Source organism: Pieris rapae, chromosome 12 (genome assembly GCF_905147795.1).
Source record: "Pieris rapae chromosome 12, ilPieRapa1.1, whole genome shotgun sequence".
NCBI classification, from domain to species: domain Eukaryota; kingdom Metazoa; phylum Arthropoda; class Insecta; order Lepidoptera; family Pieridae; genus Pieris; species Pieris rapae.
The window spans coordinates 5,713,819-5,734,971 of record NC_059520.1 but is presented as its reverse complement, the minus strand read 5'-3'; the positions used below and the strand labels follow the sequence as shown (position 1 = coordinate 5,734,971).

Below are 21,153 nucleotides of genomic sequence, written 5' to 3'. Positions count from 1 at the left end.
CATAATGATATTCCTTTCAAACAATAAAATTTATATTACACAGTTTTAATTGCATCAATGAAATGGATGAAAGATTTGATGAAAATCAATAAAAGTGCCAAAAATCTGTCTGCTCTGGTATACATATATTTAATCTGGGCTGTGCCTCCTATTGATAATTCTATTATTATTTGATTTGAATTGAGCTTTTAACTGTCCTTGATTCTTTCCATTTGAAATCTGCCCATTTATACTTAATGTTATGCACAGTCATCATATGTTTGTTAAGACTTGTGCTATATGTAAACCGTTGTACACAAATGGGGCAAGTAAAAGGTTTTTCTCTTGTGTGGACTCGTTGATGTCGCTGAACATCACCACTTGAAAAGAATGCTACGTTGCATACTCTACATTTGTAAGATTTGTCACCAGCATGCCTGTAAATGGAAAAGGAAGAAGTTAAACTCTACTACGTGGACTCTCTACATCTCGGACTGGGGGGCTTAATCTACTTAATACAATTTAACTCCAACTAACAAGTTTGCGCTACTCCCCTCTTCAAAGACACTCTCATTAAAGCATCTGAATACGTTGACATATCGAACGACGTCAGTTTTGAAGTCGTGATGGGAAAGGCTGAATTAGCCTCCAAGAAGCTTGGTGAGCTCAGCAAGACAATACAGTAGTTCGCTCCATCCACTGCCATCGCTTGCAACTACAAAAAGCGCAAATTCGGACCAACATGAAGTACTCTCACCACAGGACGAAAGCTCCCCAATACCAGATTCCACATGATCGTAATCAACGAAGAGCAGTTCGAATTGTCGACAACGCAATCCCGTTGAGATGTGGGGTTTCTCTGCATATAACGCATTTACCACGGAGTTTTCAGAGTTGTTCGGATATATACCTGAGTTTCATTATCGGAAGTCGAAACGTAATATCAAATTCTACCCAATGTTAGTCGTTCCATAACTTTAGAGTTTTTACTGACTCTCCAAAGTATCTTCAAGAAAAGAGAGAGTACCAATATAAAAAAGGCCACCATTGTCAGTAAGCGTCATAGCGTCTGCATAAAATAAAGGCCCTTCGACTTTTCTACAATAAAGTGAACTTTGGGAGAACAGACACTAAATTGCCATAAGAGCTTCTAAGCTTGAAGCTTGCTAAGCTTCAGCCATATGTGTAAGAATACAATTAGTCAGTATTAATGTGAAACGTGGCCCCAGAGCAAGACAAGAGATTTCTTACCTTGTTTTCGAGTGAAAGACTTTTCAAAGAATCGTTTAACGACGACGGTGTTTGGAGTATTCGCTACAATGCAGATCTTTATAACATTTAAGACGACGCTAACATGATTCAATTAATAAAGTACGACAATCTCAAGTGATTAAGACATATTGTGTACCGAATGGCGAACGTCAGAATCTCAAGGTCATGACTGACAACACGGTGGTATGAAGAAAAAGGCGGTAGACCAAGGCTGCGTTGTTGAGATGGAATAGTCAAGGACCTCCAAACAATAGGAGTTACTACTACTACTACTACTACTTCATCACTTCAGCACTGTATAGATTGTGATGTCAATGTGTGAATTTTTAACGTTCAAACTGCCGAGACGAGAGTATATATAATGTGTTAACATGCAGGAGAAATTATTAAAATAAAATATTAAATAACACTTATCATTAAGAAAAATAATTTAACTTTTACTTACCTCTTCAAGTGAACTATTAGATTTTTCTTTGTATGAGTCTTATAACCACATAAATGACATTCAACTTTCTTTTCTAAACTATGCTTCTTCTTATGGTTTAGCAATTCTGAAGATGTCACAAATGTATCTCCACAATCCTCACAATTGTAATTCCTAACATTATAGTGACGGTGCATATGATCTTGTAAGCTTTCATGTGATTTTAACTTTTTTTGACAAAGATTACATGAAAATTTGGCATTCTCATGTACTTTAGAATGTTTTTTCAGAGTAAAAGCATGTTTGAATTGCTTTCCACATACAGTACACATGTAGTATGTTAAATTACTATGTGTCTTTTTATGGGCTGAAAGGCTAGATGATTGTGTAAATGACTTCCCACATTCACAGCGATATGGTCGTTCTCCATTATGTCTACGCATATGATTTACTAAAGTTTGACTGTGTGGTGTATTATAGGTACACCTCGAGCAGTGATATCTTCGGCTAGTACCAAATCCTGTTATTTTTCCCACATTTCCTTTGTGTATTTTCATATGCTGTTTGAATAACATATCATTTTCTAGCATTTTATCACACATCCTACATTGGTATTGGGTTAAATCTTTTTTAACATTTTCATGGAAATCTAAAATTTTAACATTTTATTAATAGTAAAAGTAGTTTAAATGTCTAAGATAATGAAATAAGCTTCATTTAGCAACATACCCAAATTTTCCTCTTTATTAACCAGGTCATGATTAAAATTATCATCTTTAATATCTTTTTCTACACATTTAGTTAAATCATTATCAATATATATTTGTTCGCAGATAGCTAAAAACCTCTCATCAAAAGTAATACATTTTTGGCGGAACTTGTAAGCCATTTCCAACTCATCCACGCATTCATAACAAATAAGATGTGGCAAATTCTTTTCATTTGATAAAACTATTTGAAAACATTCTAATAATGTATTGAGTATGTTTTTAGATTTCCCACCCGGATTAAACAAATCCATAGCATTATTTACATAATTTAAGCAGATTCTACAGAGAGAAGAGACGTCGGCCACTTTATTTGTATTCATAACACTCATCACATAAAATACTAAAGAAACTTTCAACGATATTTCTTAAATGACTAAATACAAATATTTTTAAAAGTTTTGTGTTTAAAATTAATCTCGTGACCGCTATTAAATTTTGTTTACACTTTACAGTAGATGTGTTTTTTTTTTTAATATAGCTTTACGCTGAGTGTATAGCCACCGACTAAGGTAAGGGAACAGAACAATAAAGAAAAAGAATTTTACATCGAACGAAAATTACATAGGATAAGGGATAGGATCAGCAGGTTATAAAACTATTTCTAATACAAGATACTACATTATAGAAAGTAAAGTAGATGTATTTATCAGGTAGCACCTTATTTCATCATATTGTCTCTGAATGAAATGTGTTTTCTAATGTCACTTTTATAAACCTAATAGGTTAAGGTTAATAGGATAAGTAAATACTTTAGGTACAATATTATTGTACATTTGCAATAGGAAGCTGCAAAAATATGGACTTAAGATTAGGAACAAGATGTACGTGACGTAAATGAGTACTTAGAATCAAGTCGGCGCGGCGACGTGCCTGGCTCATTATTTACGGTTTTTTTTATTTTCACACACCCCCTTATACTACTACTTAATTGAATGAGCTGCTTAACAAAAACTTTTGAAATAAAACTTGTATAATAAATAAACCTCTCGTGTTGACCATGCTAATAATTTAACATGTTCCTTGCCTTAATTTATTAACAAGACTGGCTAAAATTTAATCCAGACTCAGCTGGATGCAACTTATGATTTCAATTAATTCAAACTTAATGTCTAATATCTATCTTTAGTATCAGGAACTACATTTTTTATAAATTAACAAAACATTTCAATTTTGTATGGCTTTATTCATGGTAAGGGCCACTAAGCATCTTGAGCTTGAGATTGAAGTTTTTTAATGTAAGACTCCTTCTTTTGACTGACTCTGTTCTTCCTTTCTGCCAATGTCAACTTGCGTTTGGTCCACCTCTTTTTCTTGGCAGGATCCTTCTTGGATTCTTTCTTCTTGTATGATGGGTCAGCTCGTATGGCTTCATGAGCTTTTTTGTATGAGCCTTCCACCTGTACAACAATTTGAAGTTTTAATTACCAGCTCAAAAAAAGATTTGCAATATAACGTTTGTGGCTATATTAAGTCCAATTCTCTGCAAGTAACAGAGGCATAAGACAATAAAAGAGCACAATAATTTTGTCCAAATTCGACACTGTTGTAATAAGGTATTATTACTCAGTAATTTGGTTGGACGTTTAATTATTTCCACTTACCGCATCTGCAGCAACCCCAAGTTTGATATATTTGCCAAATTGTCTTTTGAAGGAATCTTCATCTTCTTGTTCCAAATTACGCATGTATTCAGCAACATGAAGACCAAAGATATGGGCTCTGGAGAATTAAAATAAGTTACATATATATACACAAAATACATAACAGTCAGATTAGAATTTAGATTTAAATTAGAAAATATCATAATTAAACATGTGATTAAAATGGGTTTTAAAAATTAAAACTTAATTTTTATCACAACCAAAAATCTTAATATTAATGTAGCTCTGCAATGCTGATTGAAAAATAGATAAGGCTACTTTTCAAAGGATGATTAGAGCAAGTTTAATTGTTTTTAATAAAATCCTACATTTACAGATACCGGCAAACATCTTGATCAAATGTCCTTGCCTAGTGCAGAAGCTTTTTTTAGGTATCACTAGGATTGGTGGTGCGCGGCGGCGGGAGAGTGATGTCTCGATTGTGTGATTGGTAAATCAGTTGACGTGTCGTGTGTGGCGATACAATGTGCAAACTTTCCTCCAATCCTTTGTTTAATGCTCAAGAAGTTTGCCGGTGTCTGTAACAATAATTAGATTATATATTTTACCTGTGAACCTCAGCATTGAATTTCTTTGCTTCAGCATCATAACCAGGGAACCTTTTGATAGAGTGTGGAACATTAAGGCCACCATCAACTGCACCCTTCATGGCACCAAAAACTCTTGCACCTGTAGTTGTTCTTGCAAGGCCAACATCTAAATAACACCTAAAAGGATAAAAATCAATAAGTTTAAACTTTGATGTTTGCTAAAATTAAATTATGATAAATTTAATTTAAAATTTAAGAGCTTAAGAAATCTAAATTAGAATATTTACCTAAATGCACCTGGTCCATTGTCCACAGGCTCTACATTGTACTCATCACCTGTAACTTCAGTTGCTCCAGTGTAAAGGGAATCTAAGCCAAGCCTTTGTAACAGACGTCTTGCCAGCAATAAGCCTGTGCAGTAAGCAGCAGCATAGTTGGTTAAACCCACCTAATAAGAAAACATTATTACTCTGTGTCCAAGAAGTATTACAATTTGACACAATTAAATGATGTTAATTCAGTATTGAACATATAACAACAGGGTGTTTTGCATTTGTACAGTGCTTCAGACCGCCCGTTCAAAATCATCATTTTGCAAGTATAATATTATGTATTAAAAGATACTGTATTAACAGTATCTATTAAAATGTTGGACATAACCAACCCTAAGTAAATGAAGCAAACATAGATCACTTACCTTAATACCATAACGAGGTAATTCATGGGAGTATGCAGCACAAACAATGTGGTCTCCTTCAATGCGAGAGTATGCAACCTGGCAGGTGACATCCTTGTTAGATAAACGGACAATTAGACGGTATTTAGGAGTATTGTATTTGTTCTTGTCCTGAAAAAGAATATTATATGACATTAGTAGAAGTTTCAAACTTAAAATAAATATGACAAAGTAATCATTTTTTAATTACCTGAACAACAAGTCGTTTGCGGGCATAATAGTCAGTTTTTCCTTCACGGCGCCTCCTAAACTTAACTTGATAACGCTTGAAGTATTGTTTGTTTTTAACTACTTTGACGAAACCCTGGGGAGTGAACACATCCTTTAATAAGTGAATGCAACATAATTTATGAATATCGACTAGATCGAAATTTATCAGAGACACTTTTAAATCATTTTGGTTGCTTCCGAATACAAATTACTGAATATAACACACAAAACGTGTATTATAAACAGACAAATTCGTGCCCGTCCACAACATCAGATGACGCGCATGTGTCGATTTCTCATCATACAAAGTACGTATCTTAAATAATACGATTCATTTAGCCTGTTGTAATATTATTAAAATAGCTGAATCACAATTCCAAATAAATTAATGTAATATAGCGTTGGGTACACGTCAATAACTTGATCACTCAATATTAGAGACATCACGGAGTTTACACCGAAAATAGTTAGAAAACAATTAGTACAACAGTTAGAAGAAACATTAAAAACCTATATTTTTATATAAATCTCACCATTTTAATTTATTTCAATATAATAACGAGCACTCCGGCTCCCACGAAGGCGTGCTCTTAAAAAGGACGAATTTTCAAATATGTCAACACTAGCAGCCATTAGAGAAGTTATCATTGTCAAATTAATGACTTGTCAATGACGACAATTAACATTAGTGATGCGAGTTGGTAAACATTTCTTATATTTATAATTTCAATATATTATGCTAAATTAATAACTACTATACTGCATGTACTATTAAATTGCTAATTGATGGTTATTACTATTATTTTTTAAATATAATAATGTTTTAGAGCACTAGCAACATTATTTTATTAACGGAAAGTGAAAAGAAAAGATTCTATTTGCTTTCTCTATGGTTCGTTATGGCTTCCTTCTATTCATATCCTGAATTTTTTTTGGCGGGTTTTATATTTACCTTGCCTTTTTTGTATGAAAAAAGCAATGCTTTTCGATATTACTTAAAGTTTTTTCTTTATTATGCCTATGTTTTAATTACTTGTACGGTTCTGTTACCAGTGGTGCTTCTTTATCCGCGCGATGTAACAAATCTGGTGTAAGTTATTGATTATTTTTATTAGTATTGTCTTTCCATTTTTAAAATAAATTCGAAAAATTCTGTAGAGTTGCTTCAAGATTTTGCCGATATGCCTCTCATATTGTAGGCATAGAATGGGAATTGCGTGGACTTGAAAATTGGAATAATGAGGAGTGCTACATTGTTATTTCCAACCACCAAAGTTCACTTGACATATTGGGTAATATAGAAAATGTATTTAAATGAAACTTTCTATAGTTGTATGACTCTTTTATATATACATTGTTCTCATTTTCAAGGCATGTTTGAGATGTGGCCAAGAATGAAGCGTTGCACTGTTGTAGCTAAAAGACCTCTGATGTTTGCTGGTGCTTTTGGATTTGGTGCTTGGTGTTCTGGTCTTGTATTTATAGATCGTTTAAAAACAGAGAAGGCGCGACAATTAATGAAGGAAGCCACTGAAAGAGTTATATCTGAGAAGGTACTCTTAGTTGATTATAAACAATACGGCATTTAAATTAAAGCATAACGACTAAAATGTACCTACATGTTCAAAATTACAATCATGTAAACAGTAAGATTTATTTATTCTTCTCGTAAAAGTTTTTAATAGTCTTCTGTTTAAAAATTTCGCACTTCATTTCAATAGCCCGGTCTCTTATTTGACCTATTTTAAAGCTCCTCCTGCCTCTGAATTACCAACGTTTTCGAAGGCGATATATACAACACTTGGTCATCTTGCTCATGGTCTTTTCTCATTGCTGCTCGCATAGGTAAAAATTTAGAAATACGTCGCCCGTATTGGGGGATCGCGAGTGGGGGGAAGAGGGTTAGGGTTATCACCCCAAACAACATCCACGCGCCGAAAAAAGTTGCTAAAAAGCCAACTAAATTTAACCTAAGGTTAGGTTAGATTTATTTTGTTTTGATATAGTTACTATAGATAATTATTGTTTTTGTTGACGGATCCGGCACTACGGATAATGCAGGCTGCATCTCCACCCTTGCTTAACAAAGTACAGGCATTATGCAAGCCGTAGCGGCTAAGGCCGGTCGAAGGCGACCAAGAGTCTTGTTTTTTAAAGAAAGGAATCTCGCTGTTGGTAAGGCGAAGGGCTTTACAGCTCAGCACGGGCGGCCATATTGGCCAGCTTAGCTCACCCTGAATGGTGAGTTTTCCCGCAACTCGCGCAACTGCGACTCCTGTGAGACTCGAACCTCGGCTTGGGCCGTCGCGGGGGGGTCAATCGCCTGAATGGTAGGACGGAAGCTCACTGGAGTGAGCGAAGTACGCAGCAAAGGTCCTCGCCTTCCCCGGTGAAGGCGGTTTTTTTACCCTAATCCGTTGTTTATGGCTGAGCGGCTTTAAATTTGTCGTTAGTTACGGTAATTCGATCATCTGGATCGACCAAGAGGCCGGAGCTGCGGAGGCATATATATGTTGTTATAGCGGGTGGGCGCGCCTACGGTTTGAAAATTACACTTATGGCGTAGAACACACTAGTAACACATCAATTGACGTTGACTGTGCTATAAAACAATTGCCCCCGTTCTAAAAAAAATATACACAACATTATATTTAATTTTTTTTATACTTAGACGTAACTCCGGCAGTCAAAATTATACTTCCCCGAGACACCTACATAATAAGTATCATCAAATTCAGACGACGTATATATTTAAATCTAACCCCTCGCACAATCGCCTCATCAATTAACCAGCAGCAGCCCATTTTTGAGCTTCAGTCTCACTTGTTTGACGATAAATAGCTGGGCGAGAGAAAAATTGTTCGTCAATATCTGTGAGAAATCCATGATTTGTTACTTAGGGTTGCCTCGACATCGTTTCAGCTATTCGCCAAAAGAAAAACTGTATCCTTTAAATATATTGATTTAAATGAGTCCATGAGGATCTCACTATATAATGCAAGACATGAGACCAAATGTGATTTTTGGTAACTTAATTTTACATTTTGTATAACGTTAGTTTCCATTTGTTATGTAACACACGCCATGGTCACAAGTCGACAGTTTTTTACGTACAATTTTTAAACGTCACATTCCATGGTGTTTTTTAAATTTGTCTAACCGGCTAGTATTAATTCTGCTATTGAAGTTTGTAATCTGGTGATGAAAAAGATGAGCTTATGCATAAATTACAGCACCACTAAGAGGAACATGCTACCGCCTTTGTTGCAAAAACCACATAAACAAATCTTCTAATATCGTATTCGTGGTTATTGTTATGATCATACACCGAAAAACACTTAATAAATCGGACCACGTTTTGTTGGAATACAAACTTCAAGATTTTGTCTTTTCTTCTTTATTACCTATGCCTATAGTTGACCTGCCTATACTAAACTTCTTAGCAATGACAGGAGACCAGCCACCTTTATCTATACAATATATTAATTTCAAAGTTCAATCTTTACGTGGCGGCTTTAAGATGGCACTACACGGCATGATAGGCGATAAACGAAACACTGAAGATGGATTGGCTCATGGTGATGACTGGATGGATGTAGGTGCAGGATACCTACACTCGGCTCGTTAACAGCGATCACTGAATAGGCTCCTTGCCTGTGTATGGATTAACGAGGCCCTACTATATTTACTAATAATATTATTCACGTAACATTTGTTTTTATTATTTCAGACCAAATTGTGGGTGTTCCCTGAAGGGGCACGATATAATAAGGGTTCAATTCAACCATTTAAAAAAGGAGCATTCTATTTAGCTATAGATGCGCAAATCCCAATTATGCCTGTTGTATTTAGTCAGTACTATTTTCTTGATAATGACACAAATACTTTTGAACCAGGTAAGTCCTCGAAAATTTTGAATAATCAATATTGTACACAACTACTACACTATATACTACTTCTAAATACTATTCTTGTTACCAGGCAAAGTGGTTATAACTACTCTTCCACCAATTCCCACTAAGGGCATGACGCGCAATGATTTGGAAACTCTCTCTGATATGGCACGACAGCAAATGACAGAAGTATTCAATGAATCCTCCAAAGATCTTGTCAGGCAGAGTAAAATTGCTATATAATTTCTGACATTTTTACATGTGTTAATTTGTTTGCTAGTGATATTGTTTTAAGTTAATTTCAATCAATCTTTTCTAGTCACACTTTAGTGTTTAAAATATTTTTAGATAATAATATGTTGATATAATTTGTTGTCATATACATTTGGCTTAGCCATATATTATTTGTAATGTAATTTGGCTGTGTTAACCATACCTTATGTATGGTTAATAATTGTGTGTTGGTTGTGAGACTGGACACTTGATTTTAAGTTTAAGAAGAAAATTATACACATTTTTCAATTGTTATATATTAATATAACATAAAGAAGTTCAGCAATTTTAATATGTACAATATAACATCACATAAGATAATAAATACCTAATTCAACCTTGAATATTATGTTGAAATCTCATAATTCCAGATACATTTAAAATATATTATCCCTGTTTTTATTTTAAGCAATAAATAATTATACTATGTTTTTGCTTACTATCAATCATTCCATGTATCCTCCCAACCAGCATTTTCATCATCTTCATTACTAGGTACAAAGTTTAGTTTATAACTTAAATCTTGATTACTTTCATCTAATAAAACAACTTTCTGTTTTTCTATAACAGGTGTCATATCAGCAAAAAAATCAAAATCATCATCATTCTTAGTCTGTTCTACTTTACTTTTAATATCCAACTCTGATATGTCTTTAATTTTTCTTTTTGCATCTAAACCAGCTTTTTGTAATAGAACAGAATGGTCTGCATTAGTCTCTTCGCGAGCATTAGTAGTATTATGTTGTAAAATATTATTTGTTTCTTGATCGTCTTTTTCAGAACTACAATCATCCATAGGAACATGACTACGATTTGTATTTTCCCAATCATCCCATCCTTCATCAGACTCATTTTTCAAATTTGAAATAGATTGTGTACTTTCAGACTCTCCACCCACAGGAGTAGGGCGTTCATTTAAAATCAATGTATGATCAAACATAGGATTTGAATTAATTGGAAATATGTTCTCAGAGCATTGCTTATTCTGTAAACTTTTTCTATTTGCATGTTCATCAAAAGTTTTGCGAATAGAATCATTGGAGTTCGGCCTGCCATCAGTAAAAAGTTTTGTACGCTTTCCTCCTACTACAGTGTCTGCTCCTAATATTGGAACAAGTTCACTTAAACACATCAATGTTGCAGAAACCAAGTCATCGTCAGTATCCTTAATGCCAAGTAGTAGCTGAAAAAAAAAAACTATATAAGAAGTAGAAATTTAATAATAACAACCACCACAGATAAGTACACTATTACTGATCTAAAAACAGCATAGTTATTCTGTAACATGAAGGAGACAAATTGGAATCTTATAACTATATGATTGTACAATAATTATGCTCATTCTAAAGACACATTGTCATCTTGTCTCCATATTTTATTATTTAGTGTAAATATTGATTTTAAATAACTGTTGTTTATACACAACATACTACTTCAATTAAATTTTTGAATTTATCTTTGAGGAAGTTATGTCTAAAATCGAAATACAGTGTAAACTCAATGTAGCATCCCTCAATGAAACGACAAACTTAAGCGTGATTTATCAGGAAGATGCCTCAATATGGCAATATATGAATAGAATAAGTAAAAAATACAACAATTTAAATTAAAAAATTAAATAATTTCTGCTGCAGCTAAAGACGTCAGGGGAAAATAACAAACTATAAGCAATACCGTTTAAATAAGAATTGTGTTTTATGTAATTATTAATACTAGTCTGAAATAAACTCATTCGTTTTCTATCAATTTTTCATCTTTCCATTTAAAGGGTGTTTGTTACGTCAAAATTTGAACAGTGCCTTGAGTGCATAAAGAGTTTACACTGTATGTGGAATAAATGAGGGCAAATCTGAGCTGCATAGAAAATATTTTACCTCTGGTAAAATTTGGTGAGCAAGCTCTTCATGTGAAAAAACATTGACATATTTAGAGAAGTGGCTTAATAACAGCATTCTTATTTGACTATCTCTGACAGAAAATAACTGTATTACTCTTGGCTTTAAATACTCTTTAAAGATAGTAACACTAAAAAATCCATTTTGTTCCCCATGCTGTGTTCTGTCTGAAAAATAAAATTATTAAGTTAATGTTAATCTTAAGTTGCAATATGGGAATGACTTTTAATATTTTTTAGCAGTTTTATATATTTTTTTTATGTCCAGACATAAAAAGTTCGGCATTTTGTAATTTATAAACTTTACAGCATACTAATAGTCATAAGAAATAAGAATATTTACCATAACAGGGTTTTAAAATATATGGTATTACATTCTTTCTGGCTGTATGGTCCAAAAGAGTTAAACGGGAAAGCAATAATCCCCCAAATTGTTTAGCAACAGTTTCTTCGTCATAGCATTTAAGGCATTTTAAGATATCAGAAAAAAAATGCATTTTCTCTTCACTTCCCTTCAATGGTAAATTACTCAAGAATTTGTATACTGATATAAATTCATGGTTGAAAAAATTGTGTTGCAGTATATCTAACAGATTTGGTCTCTTCTTGCAATCAGAATTTTGCAGGAATTCTCTACAATACTCCTTAAATTCATTGAGATGTGAGACTTCATCTGTGGAAAGAAATAAGGTTGGCCTCTCTCATAACACTGCAAATAAACGAAGAGACAATAACATTCTGAAAGCAATTAACAAGCCTGCAATTATTAGAGTTGTATTTTCATGCAGTCAAAACACTTGATCAGAAAATTTTACTAAATTTATATACACATACCATTATTGCATCCCTTAAAAACATCATCCACCAACACCGCAAAGGCGTACTGGTCAACTTTAGTTGTTACTTGGTTAGAATCTTCATTTGGATCCACAGCTTTATCATACCTTACATTTTTAAAAACTTAATATTTTTGTAGTAATATATATAAACCATCATATAAAGTTGTCATCACCTCTAAACCATTTTCTTGTTTAAACAAAAAGGACTACTTAGTCTATTAAAGTCAAATAAATATAAAAAATAATACTTTACTATGAGATAACACACTAAATCTACAATACTATTCCTAAAACAGTAATTGACTACTTAACCTCATTTAGTGAAACAGTATTGAATGATAACACCTTTAACTTTAGGATTTACCTGTGAATTCTAGCCTGTTTAAGATATGCTGGAGTTAATTCAGAAAAACTGCATAAATATTGCAGACCACCCAGTTTCCATTGTCCATCACCAGATATATATATTGAAGATATACTTATATTATTGTGGGACACACCAGCCTAAAATAAATATTGTATTTAATAATAGTTTATTTTATATATCAACAATAAATAGATATTTATTTTATTAAATTCTCATTTACAAGGCATAAGAAGCATATTTAGACTGCATTACGATATTAAAACATTTAAATTCTACTTACTTGCTCATGTAAAAAAACTAATGCCTGTAGAATATTATTAATTCCAATACATTTTTGTAGAGGAGTTTGAGATGATAATACATGTGCTAACGGTTGCACAAATTCAGTTGCTAAATGGAATGTAGATCTTTGTTGCCAAGCTGATAAATATCTAACAATAAATGGATGTCGATATTTAAGAATATTCTAAAAATAATTTCGATATTAATAAAGGTTAAACCTTACAAGTAACTCAAACACACAAGATATAACTAACACTTGTCTTACATTGCAAAATTTTTCTAGTGGTGTAGAAACTGTCCATAAGGGTCCCATAATTGTTTCTCCTTTAAAGACAGACACAGAGCCATCTCCGTTTAAACCAAAATATCGGCAGCTATCTCTAATTGTAGCTTTATAATGACACCAAAAATCTGTGGTCTCCGTCGGTTTATCGTCGATTTCTAAGCCTTTTAACTGAGAAGTATCATTGCCCATTGCTGACAAATTATCTATTTTACTTTTTTTTTAGGTGAGCACTTCACGCTAGTTTAACATGTCACATTTAGCTTAAAATTTAAATTTAAGCCCAACCAGAAGCTTTGAAATATTTAATTAATAATATAAATTAGGTTCATCGATACAATAATAACTAATGTATATTGCAGTGTGACCATTTCAAAAATAGCGAATCTGCCCGATATTGGCAAAAAATCTGCCAAAATCTGCCAAAGCTAACTCCAGAAAATGCCAAAAATATGCCATCATATTATAGCATCTAATGACATTGAAGACGGGTATGAATAAATAAAATACTACTATTCAAAGGAATTCCTTTATTATTCAACTATAAAAGTATCAAAACTTTCTCCGCACTCTTCATTTTCGTAAATTGATTTTGACGACATATTTTTAATCATATTCCTTGTTGGTTTAAAGGAGATACAGTCTCCATGTTTCTTTATACCTTCTTTTGTTGTTATTAACGCGGATACATGTTTATTTTGGAACCTGTTCCTTATTTTTGTTTTGTTCAAATTTACTTGGGAGAATATTCTTTCGCAAGAGGCATTTGACAATGGCAAAATTAATAGAGCTTTTGCAAAGTTTGCAATATTAGTATATTTTGGAGCTCCATTTGCATCACGCATTTTCCCAATCGCTCCCCAGAATTTATCCACACTTAAATTTGTCTTGGTGCTACTCCCACCAGATTCCAACAAATCGGTTACACTTTTGTCAAATTTAATTTGTCGAAATTCGTCGTCAACTTTCTGAAGATTATTTTCATCTACTATATTGGGAAATTTATTTGCAATGTTTACTGTTGATACAAAATCTTTGTAAACAACATTTTGCGGGTCTAAAAATTGTAAGTCTTTAAAAAGATTAGTCAGTGGCAAACGTGTTTTTAACTGATTACAGAGTTCAATAAAAAATGTTTGCATTCTTTGAAGGAAAAATTGAATTCCAGGTTTAAGACTAACATCTGCAGATAGACGACCGATTTCTATACTAACGTTCACACCTAAATACAAATCTTTTAAAGGTAAAAAGTTGACGTTAGATTTTGGATCTATACAAAGTGGATCTGTGGTTTTCAAATAATTACCTTTCATATAACAACTCAAAAGGCTCATGTACACCTCGGAAATGTCTTTAAATGCTGTGTGGACTGTCGTATAATCTCCTTGAAATATAGTGTTCAGTTTGTTAACTGTTTGCAGTATATAATCCAAAGCATAAAAATAAAGTTTATATATCTTGTCATTCAAACTATTATATAAAAATTCAGCTGAAATATTTTTGTCTTCCAGAAACTGCGATTGAAAAAAAAGTTTGAGGGCATCCCATTGCTCCAAAATTCTTTTAATACATGCATGCAAACATAGCCATCGAATTTCGTAATGTTTTAATATTTTATGCTTTTCAGTGCCAATAAAGTCTTGGAATTCAGCAAATTCCCTTTGCCTTTTACTACTATGTGCAAAATATCCATAAACCTCTTGCACTATTTGGTTAATAGCCCTTGGTTTTTACTGGCGTGAGATACACACAAAGCAGTAGAATGACATACACACTTAATGAATATGCAATGGGGATTTACATATCTTATTTTGGCAATAATACCACCTTGTTCGCCAAACATAACGTTAGTAGTGTCAGCTCCAAAACCAATTGCATCGTTAATGTTAAGGTTAGCATTGATTAACGCCTTGGAAAGTGAATCGAACAAAGCTTGGGCTGATGCTCCTTGCAAGTCCACCAAAGTTAAAAATTTTGTTTTTACCTGAAGATCTTTTTCGGAATAATATTTGGTAACAACTGCAAGCGTTGATGTGGTTGTTACATCTGTGTTCTCATCTATAACTAAGGAAAACATTGGTGTACGAGTTTTAATGTTTTCACATGATTTTAAATCGGCAAGCATCTCTGCTTCTAGCTCTGGCTTTAAAACATTATACGTTACCACTGCTGCTTTAGTTCTCTTGCAGGAAAAGGACTTGGCAATTTCCGAATCGTGAAAACATTTTGAGATAATTTCACTTAAATGATCCATTAATCGGAACGGTAAATTATGTTCCACTAACATAGCACAGATATTAAGTTCTGCTTTTTTCACTTCCTCTTCTATTGGAGATTTCTTAAAAAACTGTTGCACCTGAAATAATTGTTTGATATTAGTTTTTCTAAACTTGCAATAGGTATCTATTGAAAACGTATTACATATTTTATTTACGTCTATTAAATATTTCCATTTATTGCAAAGTACTTACCGATGATTGGCCGCTATATCCAATCATATGCTTCTTATGTTTTTGGGATAACACATGTTCTTTTAATGAAGACAATCTTGTTACTAATTTACAATTGCAAGCTTTGCAAAACGCAACATCAGAATCCTCCTTTGCTCTGGAAATCCAGGACGAAAGCAAAGGATCTTGCTCCCATTCAGGTCGGTACGAACGCTCGTATTTTCTCTTCATCATGCACGGAATACACAACGCACTGACACTGCACCACAACGCCAAATGAGAATAACGTGGCAGTAGACAAAACAACAAACATTGTTTTGAACCTCGATCAGTTATATCATTAAGAAAATAAACCTTATTACTGATTCATTACCGTTCATAATCGTAAGGCGTACCTACATAAAAACAGAATAAACGGGGATTCCCGTGTTATCTGGCATAGGACAAAAGTTGCCACCTCAGTAAATGATTTCCTACCAAATAAATGCATAATAAAAAATAAAGGAAATAATAAGACAGAAAATTATAAGTATTCTAAGTAAATAGAATTACATACATTCAAACGTATTTAAAAAAAATTAGGATTTCTTTGAAATCTGCCAAATCCTGCCACTTTTTTAAATCGTCAGCTTGGTCTGCCAGGGTTAAAATTTAGGTACCAAATCTGCCCAAATGGCAGAAATCTGCCACAAATGGTCACCCTGGTATATTGTATACAAGATATTAAATTGGATGAAAGTCAAAGTCAAAGTCACAGATAACTATTAATTTATAATTAGTAAGACGACGACGCAAAGTTGACATCAAGATTTCGAAATATTGCTGTGATTTCCCAAATATAAGTATATTTTATTGAATTTGAAATAAATAGTATTACATAAAATTATTTTATTTATGAGAAAGAAGTATTCGTAAATAAATTAATAAAATCATTATTTACATAAAATTTTTTAACACCTACTAATAAAATCTACCAAGAAACCAAAATTATCACAATTAAACAACTAGAAACTAGACGACTTATATAATATGTATATAGCACCTATATCTTGATAAAAAAAATTAAATAACTCTATCCATAGTTGCTTGTCGTTTAAAAAAATCAAATACACAACGACACGCAATACTCGTCGAGCGAGTTTGTTTATCTTGCCGAAGCCGCGTACAAATTATTTGAAGAAATCTATTAGGTATGAGGGTGTGCAATTATTCAATCAATTACCATCTCAAATTCGCAATATTAAAGTGTTTGACAAATTCAAAAAGGCAGTAAAGATGCATGTTAGAATGAACATAGTTGACTAAAATTGTAACGGCTAATGGCGACGTGTATCTCGCTCGTTTATATACATATTAATATTAAGTTTCTCATGTAAATGCACTCCTTATTTATTTACACCAGTATTAAATGCGACCACACGTACAGAACAAATATACAGTTATGCCCACATTAGAAGTCACAATAGTGTAGAGAGATGTTATGATGTTTAGAACAATCGATTTAGGTATTTATTGTCATGGGATTCAGACCATCTGTACCAAACGCACAATATAGCCATTGAATTGAAAAAGGAACCTATATCTAGTACTAGTACCTATATCTAGTAGTAGATAGGAACGATGAGGCCTGCCTCCACCACCAACAGCACCCTCCCGATTCGTGCCTATGGTATAACAATAGAATAGTTATACCAATGTAGTGACGGGTTTATAAGTAAGAAATTATGACCTCCTTATTCTTAGCTTATTCTAAGCATAGCTATTCCTAGTATAATGTTAGAAAAAGTAAGTTTTATTTGAGATACAATCAACTCTTAACTGTTGCCTGACCGCATCAACATATTAATCTTGAATAAATAAAACTAGCAGAGTAGTAACTATTAACAAATTGTCTAATAGTCTATTGATGATCGGTATATCGCTGATAATCAAACTAGCACTAAATAGCTACAGTTATCTAAATAGCGCCAAATCTATCACCGATTATGATAATTTGGCTGCCCTGACATAAGGGGGCTCCCGGCGCCGCCCATGGGTGCAGCGCGGAAGACAACATACAGTTATCTGCAGCAGAGCAGTTTTTATTTTTTAAACATAAAACAAAAATATATATACATATATATTTTGGCTATTCATTTTCCTAAATAATGAAATATCTTGGTCTTCTTCAAAAGCTAAATTCATACCAAGTAAGTAGGCACGACAGTCGACGACTAAAATTGACGTGACTGTACGTTGAGGAAATAATCTCTATTTTTTCGCGGCCCAGAATGTATATCATTTTATTAAATCATCAAAACATCTAATGTTACTTTTATTTACTTCATTTCTTATTTTACTTCCTTTATGTTTAATTTAATATTAATAAATTCCTACAGTTAGTATCTACGGGTCATTCTTACTCATATTTATTTCACCAGAGTATTGCTACAGGTAAGAGTGATGACAACCACTTCAATGACTTTTCCTACTTAACAAGACAGACAAGATTACTTGATGCAATGGCCAAAAATAAAACTATCGAATTCTACAATCCTAAAAAAAATATTGATTCCTTACTTAAACATGATCAGTTGTTGTGAGACCAAATCCTAAAAATATAAAGTACGAGTACTATTGGGGGGGCGTCCATAAATTACGTGAGGTGTTTTTTTTTTAATTTTCTGTCTTTGTGTTTTCCCCGCCTGGTGAGACGTCGTTGTTATTGTAAAAAGAAAAAAAATGCCTCGTGCTTTTATTTACGACTAGTTAAGACTAATAATCAATATTGTTGAGAATTTCATTATAGGTGTACTTAATAAAAAATTAGGGCCTTTAGGGTCAACCGTTTTCCTTTTTTTCAATGAGAAAAAAATATTTGCCGAGGCTCCCCCCTCCCTCCATCGTAAGATGAAATTAGATTTGACTGAACCCCCTCCACCCCTTAAACACCTCACGTAATTTATGGACGCCCCCTGTTGTATACCGGGATTATGCAGGTTAGGCAGGCAGGCCATTTTGCAGCTTCCAATGCAAATTTACTATATTATTGTCTGTTCTTTATTAGGTTTATTAAAGTGACAGTAGAAATATATTTCATCCAGAGACAATATGACGGAATAATGTGCTGCGAACAGCTCGGAGCTACGCTGTCGACTTTGCGGTAGTGTAGTGACATGCCGCTTGGCGTCGAAAATGCTTCAAATCAAAATTTATTTATTCAATTTAGATGCGACTTAAGGCATGCTTATGAATGTCAAAAATGTGTTTTGAATCTGTTGAGAGGCAGTTCCAATATTTCACTAGATATCATGTTATAGCAGCGTACACTTAGGCCTATAAATGAAGTATTTATTTTCTGCAACCTGTAAGATGGCTGGAAAAGTTTTCCCTTATTTCTGAATAAAGTGAATGTCAATGTTCTTTAAAAGAGAACTAATATTACTACGCACAAAAACGATACAGTTGTAGATATATTGTTACGTTACCGTCAAAATACTGATTTCCTTGAATAAGTTTCTAAGTGAAGTGCCTGGTTTCAAACAATAGATTGACCTAATAGCACGTTTTTGCAAGATAAAAATAGATTGTATATCTGCTGCTTTGCCCCATAAAAGAATTCCATACGACATAACGCTGTGAAAGTACCTAAAATTCTGGCAGTTTCCTCGTCTGACAGTTGCCTAATTTTTTTAATAGCGTATGTCGCAGAACTAAGCTTAATTAGCAGAGTCGCAGAGCTTAGCTTCGTACGTACGTACAGTGTAAATACGCAAAAGCGGTAGTGTATACCGAAAACTTTTCGGCACCAATATGGCTAGACCCCTGATTTAGTGTCATTCAGTTTAAGTGAACCTTGAAATGTATTGAACGTGACACTACTCTAAGTAAAATACTTAAAAAGATAAAATGCTTTGTTTTAAATTCAATTGAGTATAAAATTTACTTTATTATTGTATGATACAATTATTATTTGTCATTTAACATATCATTAATTGAAATTAAAAAAAAATCATAGATGTCAAGTAAAAAATATGTCAGTTGTCAAATGGTGGACCTCACGAAAATCTGATTTCCGAATAATATAATTGTGATATTATTCATGGAAAATGGCTTCACTTTTAATTAAAAAGGCATTTTTACTGAAACCAAATGCTTTAAAGAAATCTGTTGTTATTATAAGCAATGCAACACGAAACCGTAATTTTCGTTCCATAATTTATTTCAGTCTGTTATAAATGTTTTTGTTACGTCATTGCGATTATTTCAGATTGGAACTATCAATATAAACCTGGTCAATATCCTAAGACACCAGAGGAAAGGGAAGCAGCAGCAAAGAAGTATGGTTTAACAATAGAGGAATACCAACCATACCCAGAGGACATGGGATATGGAGATTATCCCAAACTTCCAGACATTGGTGCAGACTCGAAAGATCCACATTATCCCTATGATAACCCTGAGCTGAAAAGAAACTTCAATGAGCCTGTATGTATTTTGCTACTATCGGTATAAAAATTTGGATATTTATATGTAATAGTCAGTATACATGTGACTCCTTTTTCTCTTGTAAACAATTTCCATATTGGTGTATGGATGTTTTTTGAAGAGATAAACATACATTTATTATAAATTTGTAGTGTAGTTGTATATGTTTTGCTATAATACTTTACCTATCCTTTTCAGTTTCATGCAATTTCAGAGATAATAGGAGAGGATCGCTATGACATTAGCATGAAACCAAGAATCCCAGTCTGGCAACAATGGTGTTGGTTTTTCGGAGTTATTGGAGGTTTCTTTGGTATATTCTATTATTTAGAAGATTACAAAATTGGTAGACCAGTCACTGCCAAACAGTACCCTCAAGATGGACCCCACTATTTATTCAATGCAAACTGATTTTCAATTGATATAGCTAATTTAAAATTTACATATTATTAGTAACAAAAAATAAATAGATTTAAACTTATTACTGTGATTATAATTTGTGCCTAATTTCTAGAATTTTTTTCCTATATAAATATTATTGTCGTCGTGCTCTAAGGCCAGCTGTACACAGACTGCTTCAAGCAATTATGACCGACCGATGCTCGACTTCCATAAACAAATGATGGAATTGTCCATGTTGTTCTCTTAATTCCAAAATTGGATGAACCCAAAATTTTCTCTTTTGACGTCGCCGCCGTCGTCTCCGCTTGAGCAGAAGTAGCAAAAGCAGTGCTTCCTCATCAGAATCTATGACTAGACTGCGGTAGACATTCAACAGCTCGAGCAGTCAACACTGACCACTCGGGCGGTCCGTGTACGTCGG

General features: G+C 33.3%; 5 protein-coding genes across 6 annotated transcripts; 2 read left to right on the top strand and 3 right to left on the bottom strand.

The window, feature by feature from the left end:
- Window positions 1-15: 15 nt before the first annotated feature.
- LOC110991332 (zinc finger protein 501) lies at window positions 16-3,054 on the bottom strand. Its single transcript, XM_045630264.1, has 3 exons — window positions 2,405-3,054; window positions 1,697-2,324; window positions 16-416 (listed from the first exon to the last, which is right to left on the bottom strand). The coding sequence occupies exons 1-3, from the start codon at window positions 2,772-2,774 to the stop codon at window positions 167-169; spliced, it is 1,248 nt and encodes a 415-aa protein (XP_045486220.1). The 5' UTR covers window positions 2,775-3,054; the 3' UTR covers window positions 16-166.
- Window positions 3,055-3,607: 553 nt separating this feature from the next.
- Window positions 3,608-6,244, bottom strand: LOC111004328 (60S ribosomal protein L5). Its single transcript, XM_022275327.2, has 7 exons — window positions 6,116-6,244; window positions 5,563-5,676; window positions 5,334-5,483; window positions 4,924-5,084; window positions 4,655-4,813; window positions 4,047-4,164; window positions 3,608-3,842 (listed from the first exon to the last, which is right to left on the bottom strand). Exons 1-7 carry the CDS (start codon window positions 6,116-6,118, stop codon window positions 3,645-3,647), a joined length of 903 nt encoding a protein of 300 aa, XP_022131019.1. The 5' UTR covers window positions 6,119-6,244; the 3' UTR covers window positions 3,608-3,644.
- Window positions 6,245-6,480: 236 nt separating this feature from the next.
- Window positions 6,481-10,179, top strand: LOC111004338 (1-acyl-sn-glycerol-3-phosphate acyltransferase alpha). The gene is made up of 5 exons (XM_022275339.2): window positions 6,481-6,672; window positions 6,741-6,874; window positions 6,954-7,135; window positions 9,313-9,478; window positions 9,564-10,179. Exons 1-5 carry the CDS (start codon window positions 6,482-6,484, stop codon window positions 9,716-9,718), a joined length of 828 nt encoding a protein of 275 aa, XP_022131031.1. The 5' UTR covers window position 6,481; the 3' UTR covers window positions 9,719-10,179.
- Window positions 10,174-13,723, bottom strand: LOC111004442 (protein-associating with the carboxyl-terminal domain of ezrin). Of its 2 annotated transcripts, XM_022275478.2 has the most exons (7): window positions 13,396-13,721; window positions 13,129-13,314; window positions 12,846-12,985; window positions 12,477-12,586; window positions 11,986-12,315; window positions 11,623-11,810; window positions 10,174-10,931 (listed from the first exon to the last, which is right to left on the bottom strand). In XM_022275478.2, the coding sequence occupies exons 1-7, from the start codon at window positions 13,603-13,605 to the stop codon at window positions 10,191-10,193; spliced, it is 1,905 nt and encodes a 634-aa protein (XP_022131170.2). In that variant the 5' UTR covers window positions 13,606-13,721; the 3' UTR covers window positions 10,174-10,190. The 2 variants fall into 2 exon arrangements, with proteins under 2 accessions (XP_022131170.2, XP_045486443.1); XM_045630487.1 differs by lacking the exons at window positions 10,174-10,931; window positions 11,623-11,810 and having other exon boundaries at window positions 12,211-12,351; window positions 13,396-13,723.
- Window positions 13,724-19,873: 6,150 nt separating this feature from the next.
- On the top strand, window positions 19,874-20,811 carry LOC111004452 (NADH dehydrogenase [ubiquinone] 1 beta subcomplex subunit 8, mitochondrial). Its single transcript, XM_022275489.2, has 3 exons — window positions 19,874-20,042; window positions 20,113-20,330; window positions 20,529-20,811. The coding sequence occupies exons 1-3, from the start codon at window positions 19,952-19,954 to the stop codon at window positions 20,739-20,741; spliced, it is 522 nt and encodes a 173-aa protein (XP_022131181.1). The 5' UTR covers window positions 19,874-19,951; the 3' UTR covers window positions 20,742-20,811.
- The last annotated feature ends 342 nt before the right edge of the window (window positions 20,812-21,153 follow it).